Source organism: Antechinus flavipes, chromosome 1 (assembly GCF_016432865.1).
Source record: "Antechinus flavipes isolate AdamAnt ecotype Samford, QLD, Australia chromosome 1, AdamAnt_v2, whole genome shotgun sequence".
NCBI lineage: Eukaryota > Metazoa > Chordata > Mammalia > Dasyuromorphia > Dasyuridae > Antechinus > Antechinus flavipes.
The window spans coordinates 567,795,861-567,820,055 of NC_067398.1; the positions used below are offsets into that span (position 1 = coordinate 567,795,861).

Below are 24,195 nucleotides of genomic sequence, written 5' to 3' on the forward strand. Positions count from 1 at the left end.
TTTGCTCTTTTTCTAGCTTTTTTAGTTGCAAGCCCAATTCATTGACCTTCTCTTTCCTTATTTTATGCAAGTAAGCATCTAAAGATATAAAATTTCCCCTCGGATGCAATAAACTGGGAAGACATTTTTACATTCAAAGGATCTTTCCCCCACAATCAGTATCTGGTAAACTCTTGACACGGTAGAGGGAATAAAATATTCAACCAACAATTTCGTTCTTTTGCAAGAGTAGCTGCTTCATAAAGCCATCATTCACTTTTCCTGCCTTTTCATCTAATAGATGAATATCTGCGCACCTGAAAGTATTGCTATTATCTTTACCATTGTGCCTTTCAATTTTTCCTCTGGAGACAAGATTGAATACAAACTTCCTTTTTTTTTTTTTTTTTTTTTTTTTTTTTTTTATAGAACATTTATTTCTTTTTTTACTTTTTTTACTATAGCTTTTCATTGTCAAAACATGTACATGGGTAATTTTTCAACACTGACCCTTGCAAAAACTTCTGTTCCAACTTTTCCCCCCTCCTTCCCTTCACCCCCTCCCCTAGATGGCAAGTAGTCCCATACATGTTAAATAAAACATTTATTTCTTATATAAGAGACACTAAACACAACTTGTTTTGTCACTGAAAAATCATCGCAGTTGACATTTCTAATTTCCTCACCCAGACATCTTGCTTCATTGAAGGAAAATAAGATTGTCTATATTTTACAATCAGTAAAATTTTTACAAAAGAATTACAATGAAAGCATTTAAAAATTGAAGTTAAAATCACAAAAGAGATAATATTTGTTTTCTGAGAAATTTCTCCTCCAGTACCTGACCCAACTCACTTGAGGAAAATCCTGTCTATCTCATGCTTCAAAAGAAAAAAGAAAATGATGATAGTGGATATAGTAGAGATATGAAGGAATACTTCTATAGAAGTTTATCAGTCCACTAGGAATGGAACATCTTTATCTTCTGTACAATTAATTCTGACCAAAGCTAAATAACATTAAGATATTAAGTAACATTACACTGAAGTGAGAAAATGCTATGACAATACAAGTAAACTCTTCTGCACTCAGGTCCATTATCTAAGAACTCCTGCTTTTAAGAACCATATTTTCTACTATGACAGTCTATGATACCTGCTGTCTTTAAACCAACAAATTCAGAGTAACCCCTCCATCTCTTTCATGAAAGCCTTATATACATTGTCCTTGGTCTGGACTGAAACAGGGCAGAGGGGCCAGATTGAGGGACAGTTTTGGCAAGGGGTATAGTAAAATCCTTTTCCGATTTCCTTTGGGGAACAGTAGCAGTAGCTCTTTTGTTTTCTCATTGAACCCTCAGTGTAGTGGGCACAAATCTGATCATTTCTGCCTTGGGATTGGTGATTTGTGGCTTGGCACTGATGATAGCTGTGACTTTCTTCTCAATGGGACCTGCAGTGGTATCATGCATTTTAGGTCTCTGGATCAAATTAGGTGGAGCATTTAAAATCTGTGGATTGGGCAAGGGAGCTGGTGGAAAAAGCCCAGGTGGAGCCCGTCCAAGTTGGGGTACAAAAGGTGGGTTTGTCCTCCCAGGAGGAGATGGAGGGCTGGCGAGAGGTGCTGGGGGACATAGCCTTGGTGGTCCCCCTTGAGGAGACGGGCCAGAAAGTAAAAGCTTGGGTGAAGGCTCTCTAAAACCTGACATCCCAAGTGGTTTTAAGAAGGGAGTAGCTCCTGGGGGTGGACCAGGAGGAAGCCCAGGAGCTGGTAGTAATGGTGGAGCAAGGTGGAGTCCTGGTATGGCAGGAAGAACAGCCTGTGGAAGTGGTTGCTGTTTCTGAGAAGCAGGAGAGGAGAATGCCCCATCAGGAAGAGATACTTCCTTGTGCTGCTGCTCTCTTGTGTCCTTTAAGTCCTCAGAATCCTCCTGGTCATCATCCTCTGAAAATACCTGAGCTTCTTGCCTCTCTTCAGGAATTTCCTGACCTGCTATTCTAAGCATGGTAGCTTGAAGAGGTGTTATTTGCTTCATGTTTTTCTTTTTCTTTCCCAATTCTCCAGGAACACCAGCAAATCTTACATTGAGAACTGAAGTTTTTTCCTCACTGTTCTCTCTCTCTTCATCAGCCATGAACTCTTCTTCCCAGGAGACATCTGACTTGTTGATGTTCCTGTCACAACTGCTGTCATCATGCTTATCTTGATCCATGTCTTGAGAACAATCTTCTTTTTCAATGGTGCTGAAAGCATGGTCATCACGACCTCCTTGAGCAAGTTCTGGACTATCCTGCTGCTGAGGAGGAACAAGTTCTAGAGCAAAACCCACTTTATGGCCATACATCTGCAGCACTTGGAAAGGAGGTGGCCCAGGGGGTGGGCCCGGAGGAATTCTGCCAGGAGGTAAAGGAGGAACACCATGTCCAGGGAAAGGAAGCAGAGAAATTGCCCTGGTGGGAGGTCCATAGGCAGAGAGATTTTTGAGAACAGTTGGTGACTGTGCACCAGGCAATGGTATTCCTTGGAGAGAGATGTTAGAAGGAGCATGAGACATGTCAGGCAGTGGGATGCTTTCCACTTCAACGTGCTGAGCCTTCTTTACAGCAGCAAAGTATTGACTGAGCTGGGCCCTCTTCTGCTCACACTGCACCTCTAACTTTCCAAGTTCTTTGGCGATACCTGGATTTTCCTTTTCATAGAGTTGGACAATTCTCTGAAAAGTTTCCTGAAGTTTTTTGCATTTCCTTTTGATCACGTTTTCATGTAGCTGTGGCTGTTGTACTGGATTGAACTCCATCTTATCCAGTTTCCCCATGTCCCAGATAATTTTTTGGGGATCCTTCATCTTCAGTACTGCAGCTCATGCCATCATTCGTTGTTTCTTGTTCTTTTTTAATTCCCTTCTTCTGAGCTTCCTTTCCAGCCTGGTCAGTGGGGTTCATGAATTTCCCACTCTTGGTGGGAGATACAGATCTTCTCTCCATTTCTACAGCTTCTATGGCTCAGTCAGGGAAGAAGGGACAGAAACTTTTTCATCAAACCAATGCTCCAAAAGTATTATCAGCAAAGGCTAGATGCTCATCAGACTGAAAAACATCCACCTTTCTGCTGCTCTTTGGAGCCAGTGAGGGCCACAGGCCTGCCTTAGCAAGCTGGAAAGCCCTCCTTGGTCTCTTCTGAGGGAAATGGGAGACCTTCCCCTTAGCCTGTTGCTGTGGGCTTTAGCTACTGCCCAACCTCTAGAAATGCACCTCTTCCCTCAAGTCACTTCCCTTTTATAGGCACCTGGCAGATTTCACAAAGCTCATGGAGCTCCAGCAACCAGAGAGCCAGGCTAGGATCCTAGATCCTAGCTGGAGAAACTTCCCAGCACTTGGTATTTACATCTCCCATGGTGAGTTAGCAAGTTTCAAGGAGGTAATTTTAATTTGATTTTCTGTCTTTTGATTGTGAGTTTACACCGTGGGAGGTTGAATCAAATAAAGGGTTCTCTGTTAGGATTCTTACAAAGTGCTAAGTTGGTTGTCCAATTTAGCATGGTTTTTAACAGTTCTCCAGTTCAGAGTTCACACCTTTCATACCTTTAAGAGTTCACAATTTTAAGAGCATATAAGAGGAGGAGCCCACTAGAGAAGATTCACAAGTCTAAGAGGAACTCCCACAAGCCCAGAGAGAACCCACAATCCCTCTCTGAGAGGAGGAGTTAAATTCATTCCATATTCCACCATTCTGCTGGCTGGAGGCTTTGGATTCATTTTTGAGTTACAGGCAGAACTGGAAGAGCTAAAAAAAAAAAAAAACTAGCAACAGGAGCTCTTGGAACCAAGGAAAGAAACTAAGAAAACTAACCGGCTGTTAGGGAAGAGGCAATAAAGGATACAAACTTTTAACAGCTAGGCTGCATTTGAGGTGATTATTACTCTGAACTGAAACGAAGGCTACTTCCAGAAGTTCCCCAAGAAACCTGCTCCCAGAGAACATTGTATTTTTAGAGAAGAGAACATTACATTTCTCTTTCAGGGAAAAAAAAAAATTCCTCTTTTGGTGGAGTTTTAACAACTACTTTAAGAAAATGAGGTTAAGTGCCAATTTAGTGCCACTTGAGAAAAGATTTTCTTGGGGCAGGTCCATGGTATCCCAAAGTTAAACTTTGTAGATGAAGTCTAAATTACTCCTGGGCAACCATCTTTACTTCTCACTTCCCCCTAGTATCTCTCACATCAGGGCAAGGTATTTAAAGTTCCAAAAGTCCTGGTGTGTGTTTGTTTTTTGAGTTTTTATTTTTCAAGAAACTTTGATCCAGTCTTTCCTATCATAGTCTCAAATACTCACTTAAGGATTTCAGTCATTGCATTTCAAAATGAATTTTATCATTATAAAATCTAGTCTTATATGTAATGTTATGAAAACTTGTGTGATAAATACAGTTGTCTTGGTCTGTACATTAGGTGTTAACTCTCCAGATTCCAAAAGAGAAGATAGGAGTGTGAGCAAGACTTTTAATTTGGAAAAGTATTTCTTTTAAGTAGGTAGCCAAGCCTTTGTAAACTGTTAATACACTTGGAAATCAAAATGTGTCCTCCAAAAATTACTTAAATTAACAAGTGACTCTGTTTAAGATAAAAGCAATCCCCTAATTAGCATCATTATACAAAGCAGTAGTCAAAGCTCCACCCAAAAGGCAACTTGCTCTTTTTCCTGAGAAGGAAACCTCTTAATCAGATTCAACTTCTAAAACTAAAGTCATAATCAAAAGACAATCTCTTTCTACTTATACTTACTCCTTTTCAAATATTAAAACCTAGAGGAGTCTGACCCTGCTTTTACAGTTCTCCTCCTCTAGCAAACTTTGGTCCAATGCTAAAGAAAAAGACAAATCACAGACCAAAAAGTGCATGTAGAAATCAAAGATGAGATGTAAAAGCTCTGTTGGAAAATGTGGATTCGCACTCTTTGGAGAGAAACAGGTGCTCTGGATAGGCTGTAACCTTGGTAGTACAGTGGAATCAGGGGAGCCACTTGAGTTTTGGGGACAGGATATAAAAAGGTATGTCTTATGAAGTGTACCCAATAGCTTAGACACCCATTTGTTGGAATCTTTACAAACTGCTAACTAATTAGAATTGATCTAATCTTACAAGAAAATGTTTTGGGCAGAACCTGAAACAAGGTACTAAGTAGAACTAATTAGTACAAGGCTTGTGTTTGCACCTTTACTCATTGGAGTTCACACGTATGCCAGCTTCACAAAGTAAACTTTGTGACTTTGAGTTCACACCTCCCTTAAAGCTCTTTGGGCCAGAGAGCACTATGGGAGAAAACCCATAATCCCATTCTCTCAGAAGATTCACATATAAAGCCAGTGAAGAGAGAGCTATTCCAGAATATATTTTCCACTTGGCTGGCTGGTCGCAGAAGAGAGTTCAGCTGGACTGGAGAGGAGCAATTCTGGTGCAGACAGAGAGCACTTTGAGAGATTTCAGTGGAATTACGCCAGAAGCCCTCTCTCCGAGGCAAGGCAGAATATTTTCCACTTGGCTGGCTGGTGGCAGAAGAAGAGTTTTCAGAGGAAGAAGCTACGAGTCGAGAGTTCAGTGGACAACCAGATTCATCTTCATCTCACACCACTGTGGAAGGTAGCTGGGCTCCTGCACTTCCCCCACCGAGACCAAGCTGCTCTGAAAGACTCATCAGAAAGCTAGCCGAGCCCCAAGTGAAGGAGACAAGAGATGCATTCCATCTCTGTGCTGGTTGGAGGCTGAAGAAAGCAGAGGCAGAGGCTAAAGGACAGAACCTTTGGATTTGGAGACATTCGGAGGGCTCTAAGCTAAACCGGCTGTGTTCTGAGAAGAACAAGAACTCCAACATTTGAACTCTTACATTTTGGCACCCGGACAGGGACTTCCAAGATGGCGACGTCTCTGGGCTCCAACACCTACAACAGGCAGAACTGGGAAGACGCAGACTTCCCTATTCTGTGTCAGACGTGCCTTGGAGAAAATCCTTACATCCGGATGACCAAAGAAAAATATGGAAAAGAATGCAAAATTTGTGCCAGGCCGTTCACAGTGTTCCGCTGGTGCCCCGGTGTTCGCATGCGTTTTAAGAAGACTGAAGTGTGCCAAACCTGCAGCAAGCTAAAAAATGTATGTCAGACCTGCCTTTTGGACCTAGAATATGGCTTACCTATTCAGGTCCGTGATGCAGGACTATCCTTTAAGGACGACATGCCTAAATCTGATGTGAACAAAGAATATTATACCCAGAATGTTGAACGAGAGATTTCTAACTCTAACGGAACTCGGCCAGTTGGTGTTCTTGGAAAAGCTACAGCTCCAAGTGACATGCTGCTTAAATTGGCTCGGACGACCCCTTATTATAAACGGAATCGTCCTCACATTTGTTCCTTCTGGGTGAAAGGAAAATGTAAAAGAGGAGAGGAGTGTCCATATAGACACGAGAAGCCTACAGACCCTGATGATCCTCTTGCTGATCAGAACATCAAAGATCGATATTATGGCATTAATGATCCTGTGGCAGATAAGCTTCTAAAACGGGCTTCAACAATGCCTCGCCTGGACCCTCCAGATGATAAGACCATAACCACTCTGTATGTTGGTGGTCTGGGAGATACAATTAGTGAGACGGATCTCAGAAATCACTTTTACCAGTTTGGTGAGATCCGAACAATAACAGTTGTACAGAGACAACAATGCGCTTTCATCCAGTTTGCTACAAGGCAAGCTGCAGAGGTGGCTGCGGAGAAGTCCTTCAATAAACTGATTGTAAATGGGTGCAGGCTTAATGTGAAATGGGGAAGATCTCAAGCAGCCAGAGGAAAAGAAAAAGAAAAAGAAGGAACCACAGACTCTGGACAGGAACAGATTTTACCTCTCCAGGGGCTTAATTCCAGCCTATGGGTCCCTTGCCTCTGGACACAGTAGGTTTGACCATTTCACCTCCTGAGGGTGCTTACAAAACAGTGGCCATCCACACACTGATGTGGGAAACTGGGGAATTTGTAGCTAATATCCCAGTCACTAACACAGGTAGAGAACCTGTGATTTATCAACCAGGAGAAGTAGTAGCATCAGGCTTACTGTTACATACCTCTGATAGACAATCTGATGATGGTTGCCCAGATGTTGACTTCAAGCAGCAGAGTCCAGGAATATTTTAGACTGCAGCTGTGACAGATGACCGACCTATGCTCACTATTTATATGAATGGAATACCACTAAAAGGATTGGTAGACAGGTGCAGATCATACTGTAATTAGAGGTGCCAGCTGGCCCAATCACTGGCCAAAGATTAAGGCAGACACCTATATGTCTGGTGTAGGAGGATCAATAGCAGCAGAAGTTAGTGCTGCCCCTATGAGATGGACATTTGAAAATGAAACAGGAGTTTTTACTCCTTTTGTGGTTGAAAAAATCCCCATCAATCTGTGGGGAAGAGACATTTTGCAGCAGATAGGATTATAATTAAGTACTTCGGCTTTTTAGGCAGGGCTGCTGTTGAAGGCCTGCCAGCACTCTCACCAGTTCCTATTCAGTGGAAAACTGATACACCAGTGTGGGTAGAACAGTGGCCCTTAACAAGAGACTTTAGAAATTCAGAACTCTGATGTCATCAATCAACAGAAAAGCAATCAGGATTACAGTTGGGAAGAATACAGGCCTTTTAAGACAACAAGGCAATATCCAGTGCAAATGGTTCCAATGTAATTACCAGATGAGGAGAAATCCCAAATTTGGTAAAGAGAAGGGAATTAGGTTAACTGCTTGGGGAAGAGGATCTGCTTATATTTCCACAGATGGAGAAAGAATCAGATGGCTGACAAGGAGACTGTTAAAGACTTAAAATCTTCCAAGAATCATTGGATTCCTTAAGATGAAAAATTGTTGATGAGACTTTTTGCAGTACTTCAGAGCTTACAGGAATTATTAGATTCCTGACACATGAACTAATGGACAATGGATTCCTTATGGACTATTTCTAGGACTTATGGACATGTGTAAATTTTCAGGATGATTCATGTTATTTGTTACATTACTACTAGCCTGTGTTATATTGCTATGTGCTTATGTAAATTATGTATAATGCCTCCCATATTGATGGATTTATGTATACCATGTATATCTGTTACAAAGTTCTGGCCCATATTGATGGATTTATATGTACTTGTTTCTAGTGAGCCCCTTCAGAAACCCGCACTTCCTATTTCCTTTGGTGTTTTCATCTCCCTTCCTGAGGTGTCAGGGAAGGCGTGATCACCTTTTTTGAGGGGTTCTCACCTCCTTGAGAAATCAGAGAGGTCATGACCACCCTATGTTCTAAAACAAAAGGAAGGGGGAGATGTTGGAATCTTTACAAACTGCTAACTCATTAGAGTTGATCTAATCTTACAAGAAGATGTTTTGGGCAGAACCTGAAACAAGGTACTAAGTAGAACTAATTAGTACAGTGCTTGTGTTTGCACCTTTACTCATTGGAGTTCACAAGTATGCCAGCTTCACAAAGTAAACTTTGTAACTTTGGGAATTCACACCTCCCTTGAAGCTCTTAGGGCCAGAGAGCACTATGGGAGAAAACCCATAATCCCTCTCTCTCGTATCCCACAATTCATCCCTCTTGTATAAAAGAACCAGACAGAGGCTCTCAGTGAGATTTCAGCGGAATTACGCCAGAAGCCCTCTCTCCGAGGCAAGGCAGAATATTTTCCACTTGGCTGGCTGGTGGCAGAAGAAGAGTTTTCAGAGGAAGAAGCTACGAGTCGAGTTCAGTGGACAACCAGATTCATCTTCATCTCATACCACTGTAGTTGGTGGCTGGGCTCCTGCACTTCCCCCACTGAGACCAAGATGGTCTGAAAGATTCACCAGAAAGCTAGCTGAGCCCCAAGTGAAGGAGACGAGATGCATTCCATCTCTGTGCTGGTTGGAGGCTGAAGAAAGCAGAAGCAGAGGCTAAAGGACAGAACCTTTGGATTTGGAGACATTCGGAGGGCTCTAAGCTAAACCGGCTGTGTTCTGAGAAGAACAAGAACTCCAATATTTGAACTCTTACACCCATTCCTGCAAGAACACAAAATGAAATCCTTTCCTTGCTTCATGGTATGGGGGGGAGGGGGCTCTTTAGCATTCTTTGTAAGAAATTTGTAAGAAAATTGTCTCTTACACTTTGGGGGTTTATCTGGGATCCAGACATCCCTAGTAAAAAGAACCTATATAATCAAAGGACATAGATTAGTCCTTTTGATATCAATGGTGTGGTAGATTGGCTCTATGTGCCCCAGCTCATTGATTGCTCAGGACTTTAGGACCATGTTGATGATCAAGGCAGTTTATGAATCCAGAAAAAGGAAAGGAGACCATTGACTAGGAAACCGTGCACCAACCAATGATGAGAAAAATTGCCTATTGCATATTGCCATTGGTAGTCAGCATCTTATGAGGGAAGAGGGTCTGAGAGGTCTCAGACAAATAAAGAAGATGGAGAATAAGAAGAAATTAAAGGGTGCCAAGAACATTAAGAGGAGATAAGGATATCTCTGTGAATGCCAACTTGCTCTAAATAGTCCAGAAGGGAAGATATTGAAGAAAGCAACAAGAGATACAGGCTGTGTTAGATAAGAAAGATATGAGATTGAAAACTCAGACTTTTTATTTTCTATTTCTGTCAGCTAGAATGCAGGTGGCTCTTAGTGCTTCAAGCCAAAATGGAAGTTCTTAAAGTTTCACAGAGATAAAAACTTAGTTTCCAGATTATTTGCTTTAATTAGGTTTGCTACACAAGACACAATAGGCAAAGACTATAGTAATTTATTGTTTAATAAACCTATTGACTCCAACTTCTTGGATAAGAACTCACTATTTGACAAGAATTGTTGAGGAAACAGGATAATAAAAATAGGCATAGACCAACATCTCACTCCTTATATCAAGATAAAGTCTAAACTGTGATAATATTAAAAATTAGGAGAGCTAAGGATAATTTATCTGACAGATCTTTGGAGAAGAGAGGAATTTACGCTCAAACAATAAAGATTATGAAATGCCAAATGGTTAATTTTGATCACATTAAATTTTTTTAAATTGCACATCCAAACCCAATGCAGCCAAGAATCTTAGGGAAGCAGAAATCTGGGGAACAGTTTTTATAGGTACTGTTTCTGAAAAAGGTCTTATTTCTCAAATATATAGAGAACCAAGTCATATTTATAAGAATACAAGTCACTTCCCAATTGATATGTAGTCAAAGAAATGAAAAGAATTTTCAGATGAAGAAATTAAACACATCTATAGTCATGTAAAAATGCTCTAAATCAGTATGCATTAGAGAAATGCAAATTAAAGTAACTCTCAGGGGCCACTCCACATCACACAGAGGTCACAGACTGGCAAAGATGACAGGAAACAATAATGAAATTTTGGAGGGAATGTGGGAAAACTGGTTGACAAATGTATTGTTAGTGGAATTGTAAATTGATCCAGCCATTCTGGAGAGCAATTATGCCTAAATGGCTATAAAACTGTACATATCTTTGATCCAGCACTGCCACTACTGGGTCTGTAACCCAAAGAAATCATAAAAGAAGGAAAATGATTCACATTTTAAAAAATGATTTATATTAGCTTTTTTGTGGTGGCAAGGAATTGGAAATTGAATGAATGCCCATCAATTAGGGGGATGGCTGAATAAAATACAAAATATGAGTGTAATGGAATATTATCATTCCCTAAGAAATGATGAGCAAATTGGTTACAGAAAAGCCAGGAAAGAGATGAACTAATGCTGAATGAAATGATCAGAAACAACAGAACATTGTACACAGCACAGCAATATTGGATATAATCATCTCTGTTAGACTTAGTTCTTCCCAACATTGCAGTGATTCAAGACAATTCCAATAAAATTGTGATCAAAATTCTATTCTCTTTCTGAGAAAGAATTATGGGTACTGCATGGGAATTGAAGAATACTCTTTTCAACTATTTTTTCTCTTTCATGATTTTCCCCTTTCGCTTTGATTTTTTTCTTTCCCCAACATAACTAATGTGGAACATATTTAAAATAATTGTACATGTATAACCTATATGATATTGTTTGGTGTCTTGAGGGAGAGGGAGTAAGGGTGGAAAGGAAAAAAAATTGAAACTAAAACTTACACAAATGTTGAAAACCATCTTTACCTGTAATTGACAAAATAAAACACTATTGAAAAGTGAGGAGGTAGAAAATAAATAAAAATCAACCTCAAACTTTTCTTTCCAATCATTTATCAACAAATTTCAGGTGAGATAGGAAAAAATTCAATGTAATCCGTGGTATGCTCTTTGAAAGAATTCAGGCTTTATCCAATTCAGTAAAGGCATTTATTAAAATGATTGAGAATTACACACTTGGGTGGGAGGAGAATGTGCATCTTTTAGGAATTTACTAGGAGTTATCAGCAGCCAACAACCCACTAAAGCAAAACAAGATGTTTAAGCAAATAGATTATAGCACCAGATGAGTGGACTTTAAGATTATAAGAGAAGTTTGCTAACATGGAGAGGTCTTAAAAGTCTTGGGGAAACTAACCATGTGGTTACCCAGAATGCATACAGAAAAGCCCTAGTAGTGGGAAAATATTAATATATAATAATGATATTATGATTAGCCTGCCTTCATCACAAGTTCCAATAAACAGCAAATAAGGAGAGTGCATCATGCTTTCTTATTGTTTTCTATGGTATGTCTCCACTCCATAGGTGAGTGAACTATGGACTGGGTGGACCTGAATTTGTACCTGTCCACTATAGTGACTGAAGATTTCTGTGAGGTTTTGGCAGGGGGTGAGAGGGGCAGGTTTGGAGTGGGGCAATAATCAGAATCTTATCAAAAGAATCCATTAGTAATTGTGCTTCAACTGTTAGAAAATAACCCTTGGTGCTTGAGTTCTGGGGGTTGCTTGCTTTTGTTTTTTTGAAGTCAAAACATGATACAACAATTAACAGTCTGCTGTCAACAGTCTTACATCATAATTGATGTAAGAAGCAGAGTTTTTGAAAGAAACAAATCGATTTGGTTAAAAAAAAAAAAAAAAAAAAAAAAAAAAAAACCTTCCCCAAACTTGGTTCTTTCTCTCTCCATCATTCCCGGTAGCAATTCCCCAGGAGACCACAGGACTGTTTCTTCTTGGGCTATAGCCCAAGTTATCACAGGACATTGTACTCCATGCATCTTGATGGATGTGCAGAGAAATGCTTTTGGCAAAGGATCATTAATCTCTTCAAACCCTGAATATATTTTCCTTGTATCTCATCTTTTAGAACATGTGCAACATGCTTGGAAAGATCTTTTCATGACCAGTTCTGGCAAGGATGCCCACCATACTGACTCCAATTGGCCAGGGGCATTTCCAATGGTCATCTGAAGATAAGCCTCGTTGGCCTTCACCTATTCTCTCTGCGACATGAATTTAATAATTTCTATTTTTGATTCTTTAACATCTTCAGGAAGATGCCTGTTACAGCTTCCTGAAAAATAGCCTCAGAGAAGATTCTGTCTTGTTTTTGACACAGTTTGCCCTTTCCACTGCATTGTACACGCTTGGGAGTTCAAACTCCAAGGAGAAACTTAAGGAACTTGGTCATGACACCCATGGCTTTATAATCATCCCTCCTTCCTAAGAACTGCCCCAGGGCAAATTAACTTGCAGTCCCAAGGAGAAGTGTTTTCTTCATGGACTTTTGGATCATTCTGTGTGTCTTCTCCTGGTGCTTCACCAGCACCAGTTTCCTGCAAGTGCTGTTACTCAACTTCATCCAAAGTTGCCTTCAAGTGGTTGCTCAAATCCTTGTTAACCTCAGGCACGAGAATTTCTCTCTGTCTTCACAGCTGCACCATAGTCCCTTTCTCCAAACTATCTCACAGATTCTCCTTTGTCTCTCAAACGCCACACGATCTCTTGCCTGGAAAGATTCACTGGCAACTTTTCCCCTGTCGGGTCTAGTTATACCACAGGAGAGAAGGAAGTTAGTGCTCTCTTATCCGTCTCCCAGCCGCTTGCTGAGCTCTGAAGCACTAGAAAGCTTCTCCTTTCCGGGATCCACGGAGGGATCTCGAGCCACCGCATTCAATCTGGAGCCCAGAAACGCTCAGCTTGCCTCGTCCCCAGCAATGACCCGGAAAGGTCCGAGGCCCAGCTGTGCCTGGAGTTCAGTGTTGTCCTTGATGCTGGGAGATGAGCCACCTCCAGAGCCACCCTTGGGGCCGATGGCAGTTTCGGAGGCCTCTTTCTTCTCTCTCCTTTTTTGCTCCGCAGGCTCTTCCTGACCCTGCTGGATTCCGTGCCGGCTCCTGTTGCGATCATCGACTTCGTTTGGGATGTGACCGCTTCCCATACCGGCCGGGAACTCTGGCTGGGGCCCTCATCGCTCCCGCTGCCCAAGCCGTCGCTGCAGTGTTTGCCCTTCTTTTTAAAAAAAGATCTACGAGGGCATGACTTATAAAATGAGATCTTCTGTCTCGTAAGGTTGTCAGACAGGTCTTCAACATGGGGGGGTGGAGGGCGATGGAGGGGAGAGAGAGGGGAAGGAAAAGTGGAGACATGATTTTAAATTTTAAAATTATTGAAGCAATTTTAGTTTTGAGGACTTATTACTAAAATTTGTACTCAAGGCTTTCAGAAAAACACACACACACACAATCTATCCATATAGATAGATAATTGTAGATATATCCTAGTTCTCAGAGACAGCAGTCTAATCTTGTTGCTTTCTCAAAGTTTACTACTCCATTAAAACAACAACAACAACAACAACTTCTACATCTTTACCCTACATCCTCTTTTAAGAATTTCTATGATCTTCTTATCCTCATAAAATATAAGATGTTTTAAGGACCTAATCTTATACATGAATATTACAATTAGCACACAAAAAGCAAGCTTAAGAACTCATACTTAGATGAGAAAGTTATTGAGTTGACCACAAATTCAGATAAAAATAGTAATATCTTACTATAATATATGCAAATATGAAACTCAGATGTTTTAGATTTAATCTATTAACTAATAGATTTAATATTAAAACAAAAACTTGTTCAATTTACCTACTCTGAAATTATTAGGAACTTGAAATAATCATAGTAAAACAATCATATTCTTGAATTTCACACATACCAGGAATACATGATGGCTACTTCAAACTTTGGTTAGATTATATCTAAGATTATCTGTATGCAGATTAGATATGTTCAAATGGTCCTTTAAGGAGCTTTTTGGTATGTTATTGCTAAAATCATTCCATGTTGCAAATTTATTTATATAGTTTCCATTAGTAAATATTCTATCTTGATACAATATAGTCTTTCTGAAATTAACATGCATTTCTCCAAAAAGTTTATTTTTTAACGGAATCAAAAACCTTCTCAAATCTCTCCAAAACTCCAAACTCTTGACTTGCAAACCCTCTGCTCCCACTGTCAGTGTAAACAGACTACAACTTTACCTTTCCACCCATTCTCTCACTTTTTTCCCCTCTTAAAAATGAGTAGGCTTTAGTCAAAGATCAGTGGAAGTTCTCTCCCTAGAGGTGTACAGAATCTTCCTTTATAATTGATTTGAATATTTATATTGCTCAAAATAGCTTAGTCATTCACAGATACTCTCAAAGATATTCCTTTTAACTACATACAATGTTTTGTATATTTGCTAATTTTCATTTTTCATTATTTCATGCAAGTTTTGCATGTTTTTCCCTTAAAATCAACCTTCTTGTCATTTCTTACAGCACAGTAGTATTCCATCACAATCATAAAAAAAAAATCTTATTCAGTCATTCCCCAATTAATGGACATCCCCTCAATTTCCAGTTCTTTACCACCACAAAAGGAACTGTTATAAATATTTTAAAAGATATAAGTTCTATCCCTTTTCCTCCTGATCATATGGAGAAACAATTACTGGTATTGCTGGATCAAAGTTTTATAACTCTTTGGGCATAATTCCAAATAACTCCCCAAAATGGTTGCATCAGTTCATAATTTCACCAATATCACTTTAGCATCCCAACTTTTCATCAACTCCTCCAATATTGGTTTTCCCCCTCCTATCATGTAGCCAATTTGATAGAAGTAAAATAATATTTCAAAATTCTTTTAATGTTCATTTCTTTAATCAACAATGGTATACATTTCCATTAAAAAAAACATAAGTTTGGAGATCATTGAAAATGATCTTTGATAATAGCTCTTATAGGTTAAATTTTCTATCCAGTCCAGGTTTAATTGACAGAAAGTTCTGAAAATCTACAAGTTTGTTGAATGTCCATTTTTTTCCCCTCATCGACTGTTATAAATAAATTTGCTGGATATATTTTCGTTGGCAAGCATAGTTGTTTTAATTACTCGTAGATGTGACTCTAGGACCTGGGATCTTTTATTGTGGCTCCTAGTAAGTCCTGTCCAATTCTAATTGTATCTCCAACCTATTTGAATTGGTTTTTGTTTCTTGTTTCTTGCAAAATTCTCTGATCTGGGGGATTTAAAATTTGGCAATAATATCTCTATGTGTTTTCCAGAAAGGATCAATTTGAGGTGGTGATCAGTGGATTTTTTTCTATTTCTACTTTCCCCTCATCTTCTGCTTCCATGCTGGACTTCCCTATGAGGACATTGCCTTCAATATTATCAACTAGGAGTGGGAGTATTCACAGAGACATGGCTTTTGCTGTCACTTTGTCAATGGCATTTCTCAGCTTTGGTTCACTTTAAGGGCTACCACTATTGGTGGTAGGAGTTCTCCTATCCAGGATCTGTTTCACTAGGTTTCTTTTCTCTTTTTGACATTTTAACTTTGTTTTAATAGTTACTATTAAAGCTTTGTATTGTTCAAAACATATGCGTGGACAATTCTTCACCATTAGCCCTTGAAAAACCTTGTGTTTCAGTCCCTCCTCCTCCTCCCCCCTTTCCCACTTCCCCCTACACCCTCCCCTAGATGGCAAGTCCAACACATGTTAAACCTGGTAGAAATATAGGTCAAGTCCAATACATGCATACACATACAATTATCGTGCTGCACAAGAAAAATCAAATTAAAGCAGTTTTTTTTTAAGCCAAATATAATGCAAGCAAACAAAAACAAAACAGTGAAAATGCTTTTTGACAACCACCCTCATTTCCCACAATCCTCTCTCAGGGTATAGATAGTTCTCTTCATCACTGAAGAATTGGAAATGGTTCGAATCATCTCATTGTTGAAGACAGCACCTATTATACAGATTATTGCCATAAGCACTGGGAATAAAAAAAAGACAAAAGAAAATCCCTGCCTTTAAGGAGTGTATAGTCCTTTAGGGGGGCGGGGGGGGGGGGGAAGGGGCAAAGAATCATGTAGAAATAAGCTCAACATAAGATAAACTGGATAACTGGGAAAGTATTAACATTAAAGGGGAACAAGGAAATACCTCCTGGAGAAGAGATGGTCTTTAACAAAGCCTTGAAAAAAGCCAGGGTAGCCAGGAAATAGAAATAAGTAAGGATTACAGTTGTGCAGCAAATGAAAATGCCCAGAAGCTGGGAGATTTGTGTCCTGGAAGGAACAATCAGCAGTACAGTATCACTGGATCACTGGATTGCAGGATACATATTAGTGGTGAGGGAAAATGGGTTAAAGGAAAAGGCTGGTATAAGGTGGGGGGAGGGGGACGTTGGGAGAGAGATAAGGAATTGGAGGTTAGGAAAAGCTTTAAATGTCAAACAATTATATATTTAATCATAGAAGTGATAAAGAAGCATTAGAATGTATTTAGGGGAAGGCTAAGAAAAGGACTCTGGTATGCTTTTAAATTGATGGCTAGTAAAAGTGATCAAGATTATTATCATTAACTCTACCCTTGAATGCTTTGTAACCACAATGTTGCTAAGCAAACATAAATGAAAGCAAAAAGTAGACAAATCAATCAGTGTATGAAGGAGCTATGAGAAAGTTGGGTTCAAGGAGAAATTTTAACATTCTCAGACAAACTCTCTCTCCTCCTATCTGGGCAGGTGGCTTATTGTTCCCGCAGATCCCTTCCCATTTGTCTCAGGCATTTCTGCTGCCCAAACTTCCAGGCCACCCACCAGGCCAATGAGGAAACTGAAGTGAGGATTTGTACCAGGTCAAAATAACATGAATTACAGCCTGAGTGCAAATTAAACAAAGGAAGGCAAGAATGCCTGGGAAAAGACAGCTTGGAATACAGCAAGCTATGCAGAAGCCAGGCAGGGGTGACTTCATCACCAAGCAGGTTTGATTCCCTAAGAGGTCTAGTAAGTGGGAGGAAAAAGAGGCCTCAGGGGTTGTGAATTTTCTGAAGTCACACAGGTGACAAAGCTCAGGTGAACTCAGACAGTATAACATTAAAGCCAGCATTCTTTGGCCTGTACTACATAGTCCTCCTGGCTCTAAATGATTCTGGGTAAATCCTTTTAACTTTCAGGATTCCCAATCCAAGATCAGAAGCAGGTGCTGTTGGAGGACATTTCCTTACTGGTCATTATCTCCCAGTTCATGTCCAGAGAGAAAACTATGTGATGTGCCTTTATCTTTTTATCCATCTCAAAGCCTAACTCCTGCCCTCATGGAACCTTTAATTAAAGAGTGAGTGGAGAAGAAGACTCTCTGGCTTTGCAGCAAACTGGGAGTCCCTGGAAGGACTTTGGAGCCACTGCCTGAGGACGGTTCTTGGTTCCAAGTCAGGGATCTGGGCTGAAGAAAACCCTCAAAAAAGGAGCATGGATGCTGTCAAACTAGTCCAGAATCTCCAGCAGGAGACCACCTGCAGCGTCTGCCTGACATTCTTCTCAAAGCCTGTCACCCTTGCCTGTGGGCACAGCTTTTGCCAAATGTGTCTGACCAGAAGCATGGGAAATGAGGTCACATATTTCACTTGCCCCGAATGCAGGAAAATCTCCCACAACTTCTCTGGCCTCAATGTGCGCCTGTCAAAGCTGCTGGCTGTCTGTAAGAATCTCAATCCTCAGAACCTGAAGAATCCTGTAGGACAAAAATACTGTCAGAAGCACCAGCAAGTCCCCAAGCTCTTCTGTAAGGAGGACCAGATCTCCCTCTGTATATCTTGTGCTGAAGGTCAGGAGCATGCAGCTCACACCTTTTCTCCCATTAAAGAGGCTGCTCAGAACTGCAGGAAAAAGCTCAAAGACACTGTACCTCATTTGAGAAAGAAGATCAAGGAATGGAAGAAACTGAAATCTTCAAAGAAGGATAAACTAGATAAAATGTGGAGAAAGTTAATTAGAGGAGAATATGCAATAATTCATCAATTCCTCTATGAGGAGGAGAAGAAATATATGGACAGATTGAAATATGATGAATACAAGTCTTCCCAGCTAAGGGACAACTACTGTAAGACAATAAATCAACATGCGAAAAACATGGAAGATACTCTCCAAGAGATAGATGAAACAACATGCAGACCAGATTTGGACCTGCTTGAGGAAAGCAAAGAGCTGTTGACAACAAGTGAGTCACTGCTCTCTGAAAAACCAGAGTCTTTCACTCTGCAATTAAGAAAATATCCTGTCACTGGGATGAGGAACTGTCTAGAGAAATTCAAAGTAAATATCACTATGGATCCTGTGACAGCCAGTAACTTCGTGGTTATATCCGAGGATTTGAAGAAGGTAAAACATGGAGATAACTGTCCAGAGCAGTCCAACTGCCCTGAAAAATTTCCTTATTATTTTGTCTTTGCTGAGCAATCATTTGATTCTGGCATCTACTACTGGGAGGTGGATGTGAAGGAGCAACCTCAATGGGCACTGGGGTTAGCCACCAAGTCCCTCAGGAAGAGGAAGACCACACAGTACTCAGTTGAATATCTATACATACTTTGCTTCGAGAAGAGAGGAAATAAATTCTACCTCGTCACCCGACCAGGATCAGTTTGACAGCAAATGAAAGACCCCATTTCTATAATTGGCATCTATCTGAATTATACTGAAAGAACCCTTCTGTTCTATGATGCCATCAATGCCTCCCTCATCTATGGAATGCACATTATGCCACTCACCACGCCTGTCAAGCCTCTCTTCTCTCCTTGTCCCCCTATGCCAGGAACAACAGTTGGTTATATGAAAATCTGTCCACTGTAAGGTAGCCTTTAAGAATCAAGGCTCGCCATAAAATGTAAAAAAACAATAATAATAATAATAATAATAATAATAATAATAATAGTCACAGGCAGAGATACATAACGTTCAGCCTCTATAGAAGAATCTTTCCTTAGGAGTCCATGAGACATTTGCTAGCAAGTTTGCCTGCCTACTGCAATACAATTCAAGGATATCATTCCCAAGTGGTTCATTTTCCATTGTTAGATTTTGTTATAAAAAAATGAGCTTTTTATTTGTCACTCCTACTGAATTATGTACTTTTTGCAAGAGCTGAATTGCCTTAAATTCCAATGGAGGGGATCTAGGTCAGAGGTTTCTTCCCTCAGGAAAAAGTTGCCCTGACTGGATTATGTTCCATTTATAAACAGCAATTAGATTTTCCAGTTGGGTTTGGTTCTGTCCAACCTCCTAAAGGAGCTTGTGCTTTGTTGAGCTGGGATTAATCTTTTCACTCAACTATGCCCTTCTAAGACTGACTGACTTTCCCAGGAATTGGGTCCTAATGGAAGTAGGAGGATTGCAAATTAATTATTAATATGATTGTGTCATTTCTCACTAGCAATAGCTGAGGCAGAAAGAAATTGAAAGAATAGAGATAGAAGATAAAACGCCCTATTTACAAATGATCTGATGATTTCCTTGGAAAATCCAAGATAAAAAATAGCAAAGGTAACTGAAACAATAGCTTTAGCACAGTTCCAGGATGCAAAAAAAATCGTGAATTATCCATAGCTTTTTGGGGTTTGTTTTTATTATATAGAAATGCTATTTTAAAGGGAAACCCCATTCCAAATAATTAAAATATCTGGAGATTCATCAAAGCATTTGTGCAAAATTGATTAAAATATTCATTAAAAGAAAAAAAAAAAGAGTGAGTGGAATGCATGGAGATATGACATTCAATAGACTGGCAAAACTATTTGATAACTATAATTTAGAACAGAATCAGAGCATGAAACAGACACAAAAGACATTTGAAATAATAGAAAAGAAGTATCTGAAATTTTGAAATAGAATGGCGTTCTACTCTTACTTCATACATTTGGTAGTTGTTTGTAACTGGGCAAGTCACTTAACTTCTGCATGCCTCAGATTGCTCATTTATAAAATAGGAATAAATGGGAATAACAGAGCCTCCCTCCTAGCATCACAGAAGATAAAATGGTCTATTTGGTTTTTTTTAATATTTTTAAAATACAATAAAATATGTTTATGAAATAAAATAGTTTCCCCAAAATATGTCTTCATTATAAATTGAGAAGCAGTTTTAAAATTTTGCTATTTCATTTTTTAAAAATTATAACTTTTTATTGACAGTACATATGCATGGCTAATTTTTTTTTTTACATTATCCCTTGCATCACTTCTGTTCTGACTTTTCCCTTCCCTCCTTCTACCCCCTTCCCTAGATGGCAGGCAGTCTTATACATGTTAAATATGTTATAGTATATCCTAGATACAATATATGTGTGCAGAATTGTACAGTTCTCTTGTTGCAAAGGAAGAATTGGATTCAGAAGGTAAAAATAACCTGGGAAGAAAAACAAAAATGCAAACAGTTTACACTCGTTTCCCAGTGTTCTTTCTCTGGTTGTAGCTGCTTCTGTCCATCATTGATCAATAGGAACTGAATTAGATCTTCCCTTTGTCAAAGATATCCTTCCATCAGAATCCATCCTCATATAGTATTTGTTATTGAGGTGTACAATGATCTCCTGGTTCTGCTCATTTCACTCAACATCAGTTCATATAAGTCTCTCCAAGCTTCTCTGTATTCATCCTGCTGGTCATTTCTAGCAGAGAAATAATATTCCATAACATTTATATACCACAATTTACCCCACCATTCTTCAATCGATGGGCATCCAAAATGATCTATTTGTAAAGTGCTTTGCAAACCTTAAAGCACCATACAATGTTATTATTATTGTTCTTGGTAGCATTGTAATCCAAATCTTGCATTTTTACCATCCTGATGAGAACAAAAATCCTTCTAGATGACTCAACTCTCTCACTAGGTTCTCTCACTTGGACAAGAAAGAGAACGTTTTTCCAGGGATGGAAAGCTTCAGTCCAGTGAGCGCATGTGGTGCATTCCACATCTAAGGTTCATATTTGTGGCAAGGTCCAGGAGTAGCTGTCCCTCCAAACAAAATAGGTCCAGCCCTGTATCTAACATTGCTTGGCTTTCTTCACAATGATGCCCTCAGCTGAGATGACTAGTTTTGGAGCCATTAGCACTTGTTGTCACTGTGCCAATGGCTGGCAAAGGAGTTGTTGGGATAAGATTGGTAGGTTGGGCTGTCCTGGTCCCTAAGATAGCACAATCCCACTTGCTCTCTCTCTTCTGAGCAGGTGGAACTCCGGTGCTGGCCGTGACTGGGGCATTGCTTGTGGCACTCTTGTTGGGGCTTCTCTCAAACCCAATTTTTGTTCTCTCCTTTGTGGCTTTTAACAATTTGTCTATCTCAATCTTCTGTGCTTTAGCTAGTGCCTCATAGTAGGAATCCTCAAACCATCCAGAGGGGTCAAAAATATCCTTGGGATAATTAGTGCCAAGTTCATCAATAGAACAGTACTGGATAAGCTCCTCATAGATATGGGGATTCCGAAATTCCTTCTTCCTCGAATGAGGTAATTCATATCCTTTTTCTTTATTTTCTTCTCATACAGTTTTTCTTTCTCGTCCTGGAGGTCACTTGAGCACTTGCCAAGTGGCTCTGGGGGATGTTAATCTCATCTGGAGACATGCTCCTGACATTCTCCAGGAAAGAGGGAAGCAGCTCCTAGGGCTCTCTTTTCCAGGTCTGAAAACTCCTTTAGAGCATCAGCCTGCGGCTTTTTGATCTTCGAATCAGCACCTTCTGAGTGTCCGATGTTTTCTTCATCCCCTTCTTGGTAACCATCTTGATCTCCCTTAAGTTGAGAAAAATCATCTGCGTAGGCTTCGGACACCAAGCCCCCTTTTTCCTCCACTCCTATCACCCTTTCAGCCGCTTCCACTCCAGCCTCGCTGTCTTATTGGGGCTCAGAATCCTCCATGTAATCCAACAGTGAAAACAGAACATTTTTCTGGCCAGACATCTTTCTTCTTTCTTTACTGCCTCGAGGCCGTGTTTTCCCGAAGGACGCTGGGGCACTGCTCACTACTGAAGGAGTGAGAGTCTCTGGCAGGGAGTTAGCCGTCACCCTCGCTTTCTTACTTTCTGCCTTCCTCCCAGTGCCTGGGCTCCCAAAGGACGCTGGGACGCTCCTTCCTTCTGCTCCCTGTCCCTGCCCTATGATGAAATTAGACCTCCCTCGATTCCTTACTTCCTGCCTCACTGATTTTTTTTTTTTGAGTCCCTCTTCCCAGCCTTTGTTCTTTAAAAAACTTTTTTTTAATGGTTTCTTATTCTCCAAATGAAACAGAGAAAGTGTGATCACTAAAGGCTAGATGATCATCAGACTATGAAACATCCACTTTTCTGCTGCCCGTGAGGGCCACAGGCCTGCCTTAGCAGCTGGAAAGTCTTGGTCTCTTCTGAGGGAGATAGGAGACCTTCCCCTTAGCTTATTGCTCTGGGCATTTGCTGCTGCCCAGCCTCTGGAGATGCACCTCCTCCCTCAAGTCTCTTCCCTTTCATAGGTACCTGGCAGATTTCACAAAGTTCATTGAGCTCCTGCACCCAGAGAGCCAGGCTAGGATTTGGAGAAACTTCCCAGCACTTGATATTTATATCTCCCATGGTAAGTTAGCAAGTTCAAAGGATGTAATTTTAGTTTGACTTTCTTTCTGTTTCTTGATTGTGAGATTACACTTTTGGAGGTGGAATCAAGTAAAGGGTTCTCTCAATTAAAAAAGTTTTCCCCCTTTGGGTAGAGTTTTACAATAACATTAAGGAAAGAAGTTAATGCTACTTGGGAAAAAGGAGTTTTTTTTATTTGTTTGTTTTTTGGGGGAAGGGACACTACCGGGCATTCCAAAGATAGTTTGTAGATTAAATTTAAAGTACATCTTGGGGATCATCTTTGCTTCTCACTTACTGCCAAAGCTAGCATTTTAATACAGTATTGAATAGTAATGGTGACAGTGGTTAACCTTGTTTCACTCCTGATTTTATTGGGAATGGTTCTAGTTTATCCTCATTACATATGACGCTTACTGATGGTTTTAAATATATGCTCCTGACTATTTTAAGGAAAAGTCCATTTACTCCTATATTCTCAAGTGTTTTTAATAGGAATGGATGTTGGATTTTATCAAATGCTTTTTCTGCATCTATTGAAATGATCATATGGTTTTTGTTAATTTGGTTGTTGATATAGCCAATTGTGCTAATAGTTTTCCTAATATTGAACCAGTTCTGCATTCCTGGTATAAATCCTACTTGGTCATAGTGTATTATCCTGGGGATGATTTTCTCTAATCTTTTTGCTAATATTTTATTTATAATTTTAGCATCAATATTAATTAAGGGGATTGGTCTATAATGTTCTCTCTCTATTTTCAGCCTACTTGGTTTAGTATCAGTATCATGTCTGTGTCATAAAAGGAATTTGATAGGACTCCTTCAATCTCTATTTTTTCAAATAGTTTATATAGCATTGGAGTTAATTTTTTTTTTTTAATGTTTGGTAGAATTTACATGTAAATACATCTGGTCCTGGGGATTTTTTTTTTAGGGAGTAGATTAATAGCTTGTTCTATTTCTTTTTCTAAGATAGGACTGTTTAACCAATTTACTTCTTCCTCTGTTAATCTAGGCAAACTATATTTTTGAAGGTATTCTTCCATTTCATTTAAGTTATTGAATTTTTTGGCATAAAGTTGGGCAAAGTAACTCCTAATTGTTGCTCTAATACCTCTTCGTTAATGGCAAGTTCTCCCTTTTCATTTTTAAGACTAACAATTTGATTTTCCTCTTTCCTTTTTTTAAATCAGATTTACTAAGGGTTTGTCTTTTGTTGGTTTTTCATGGAACCAACTCTTAGTTTTATTAATTCAATACTTTTTTTACTTTCAATTTTATTGATCTCTCCTTTTATTTTTAGAATTTCAAGTTT

The 24,195-nt window shown here is 39.6% G+C and overlaps 3 protein-coding genes and 2 pseudogenes across 3 annotated transcripts; 2 read left to right on the plus strand and 3 right to left on the minus strand.

Annotated features, from left to right (window-relative positions):
* Positions 1–384: 384 nt before the first annotated feature.
* Positions 385–2,963, minus strand: LOC127544249 (WW domain-binding protein 11-like). The gene is given in 3 exon segments (XM_051970795.1): positions 385–1,228; positions 1,231–2,887; positions 2,889–2,963. Coding segments are annotated over 3 exon segments (1,803 nt in total). The 3' UTR covers positions 385–1,157.
* Positions 2,964–5,885: 2,922 nt separating this feature from the next.
* On the plus strand, positions 5,886–6,923 carry LOC127547350 (pre-mRNA-splicing factor RBM22-like). Its single transcript, XM_051974216.1, has one exon. It carries the CDS (start codon positions 5,889–5,891, stop codon positions 6,921–6,923), a length of 1,035 nt encoding a protein of 344 aa, XP_051830176.1. The 5' UTR covers positions 5,886–5,888.
* A 4,473-nt stretch (positions 6,924–11,396) lies between these two features.
* Positions 11,397–13,102, minus strand: LOC127547353 (pre-mRNA-splicing factor 18-like; annotated as a pseudogene).
* A 4,646-nt stretch (positions 13,103–17,748) lies between these two features.
* LOC127547358 (E3 ubiquitin-protein ligase TRIM11-like) lies at positions 17,749–18,924 on the plus strand. Its single transcript, XM_051974242.1, has one exon. It carries the CDS (start codon positions 17,749–17,751, stop codon positions 18,922–18,924), a length of 1,176 nt encoding a protein of 391 aa, XP_051830202.1.
* A 2,397-nt stretch (positions 18,925–21,321) lies between these two features.
* Positions 21,322–23,752, minus strand: LOC127547367 (SAP30-binding protein-like; annotated as a pseudogene).
* Positions 23,753–24,195: the final 443 nt, after the last annotated feature.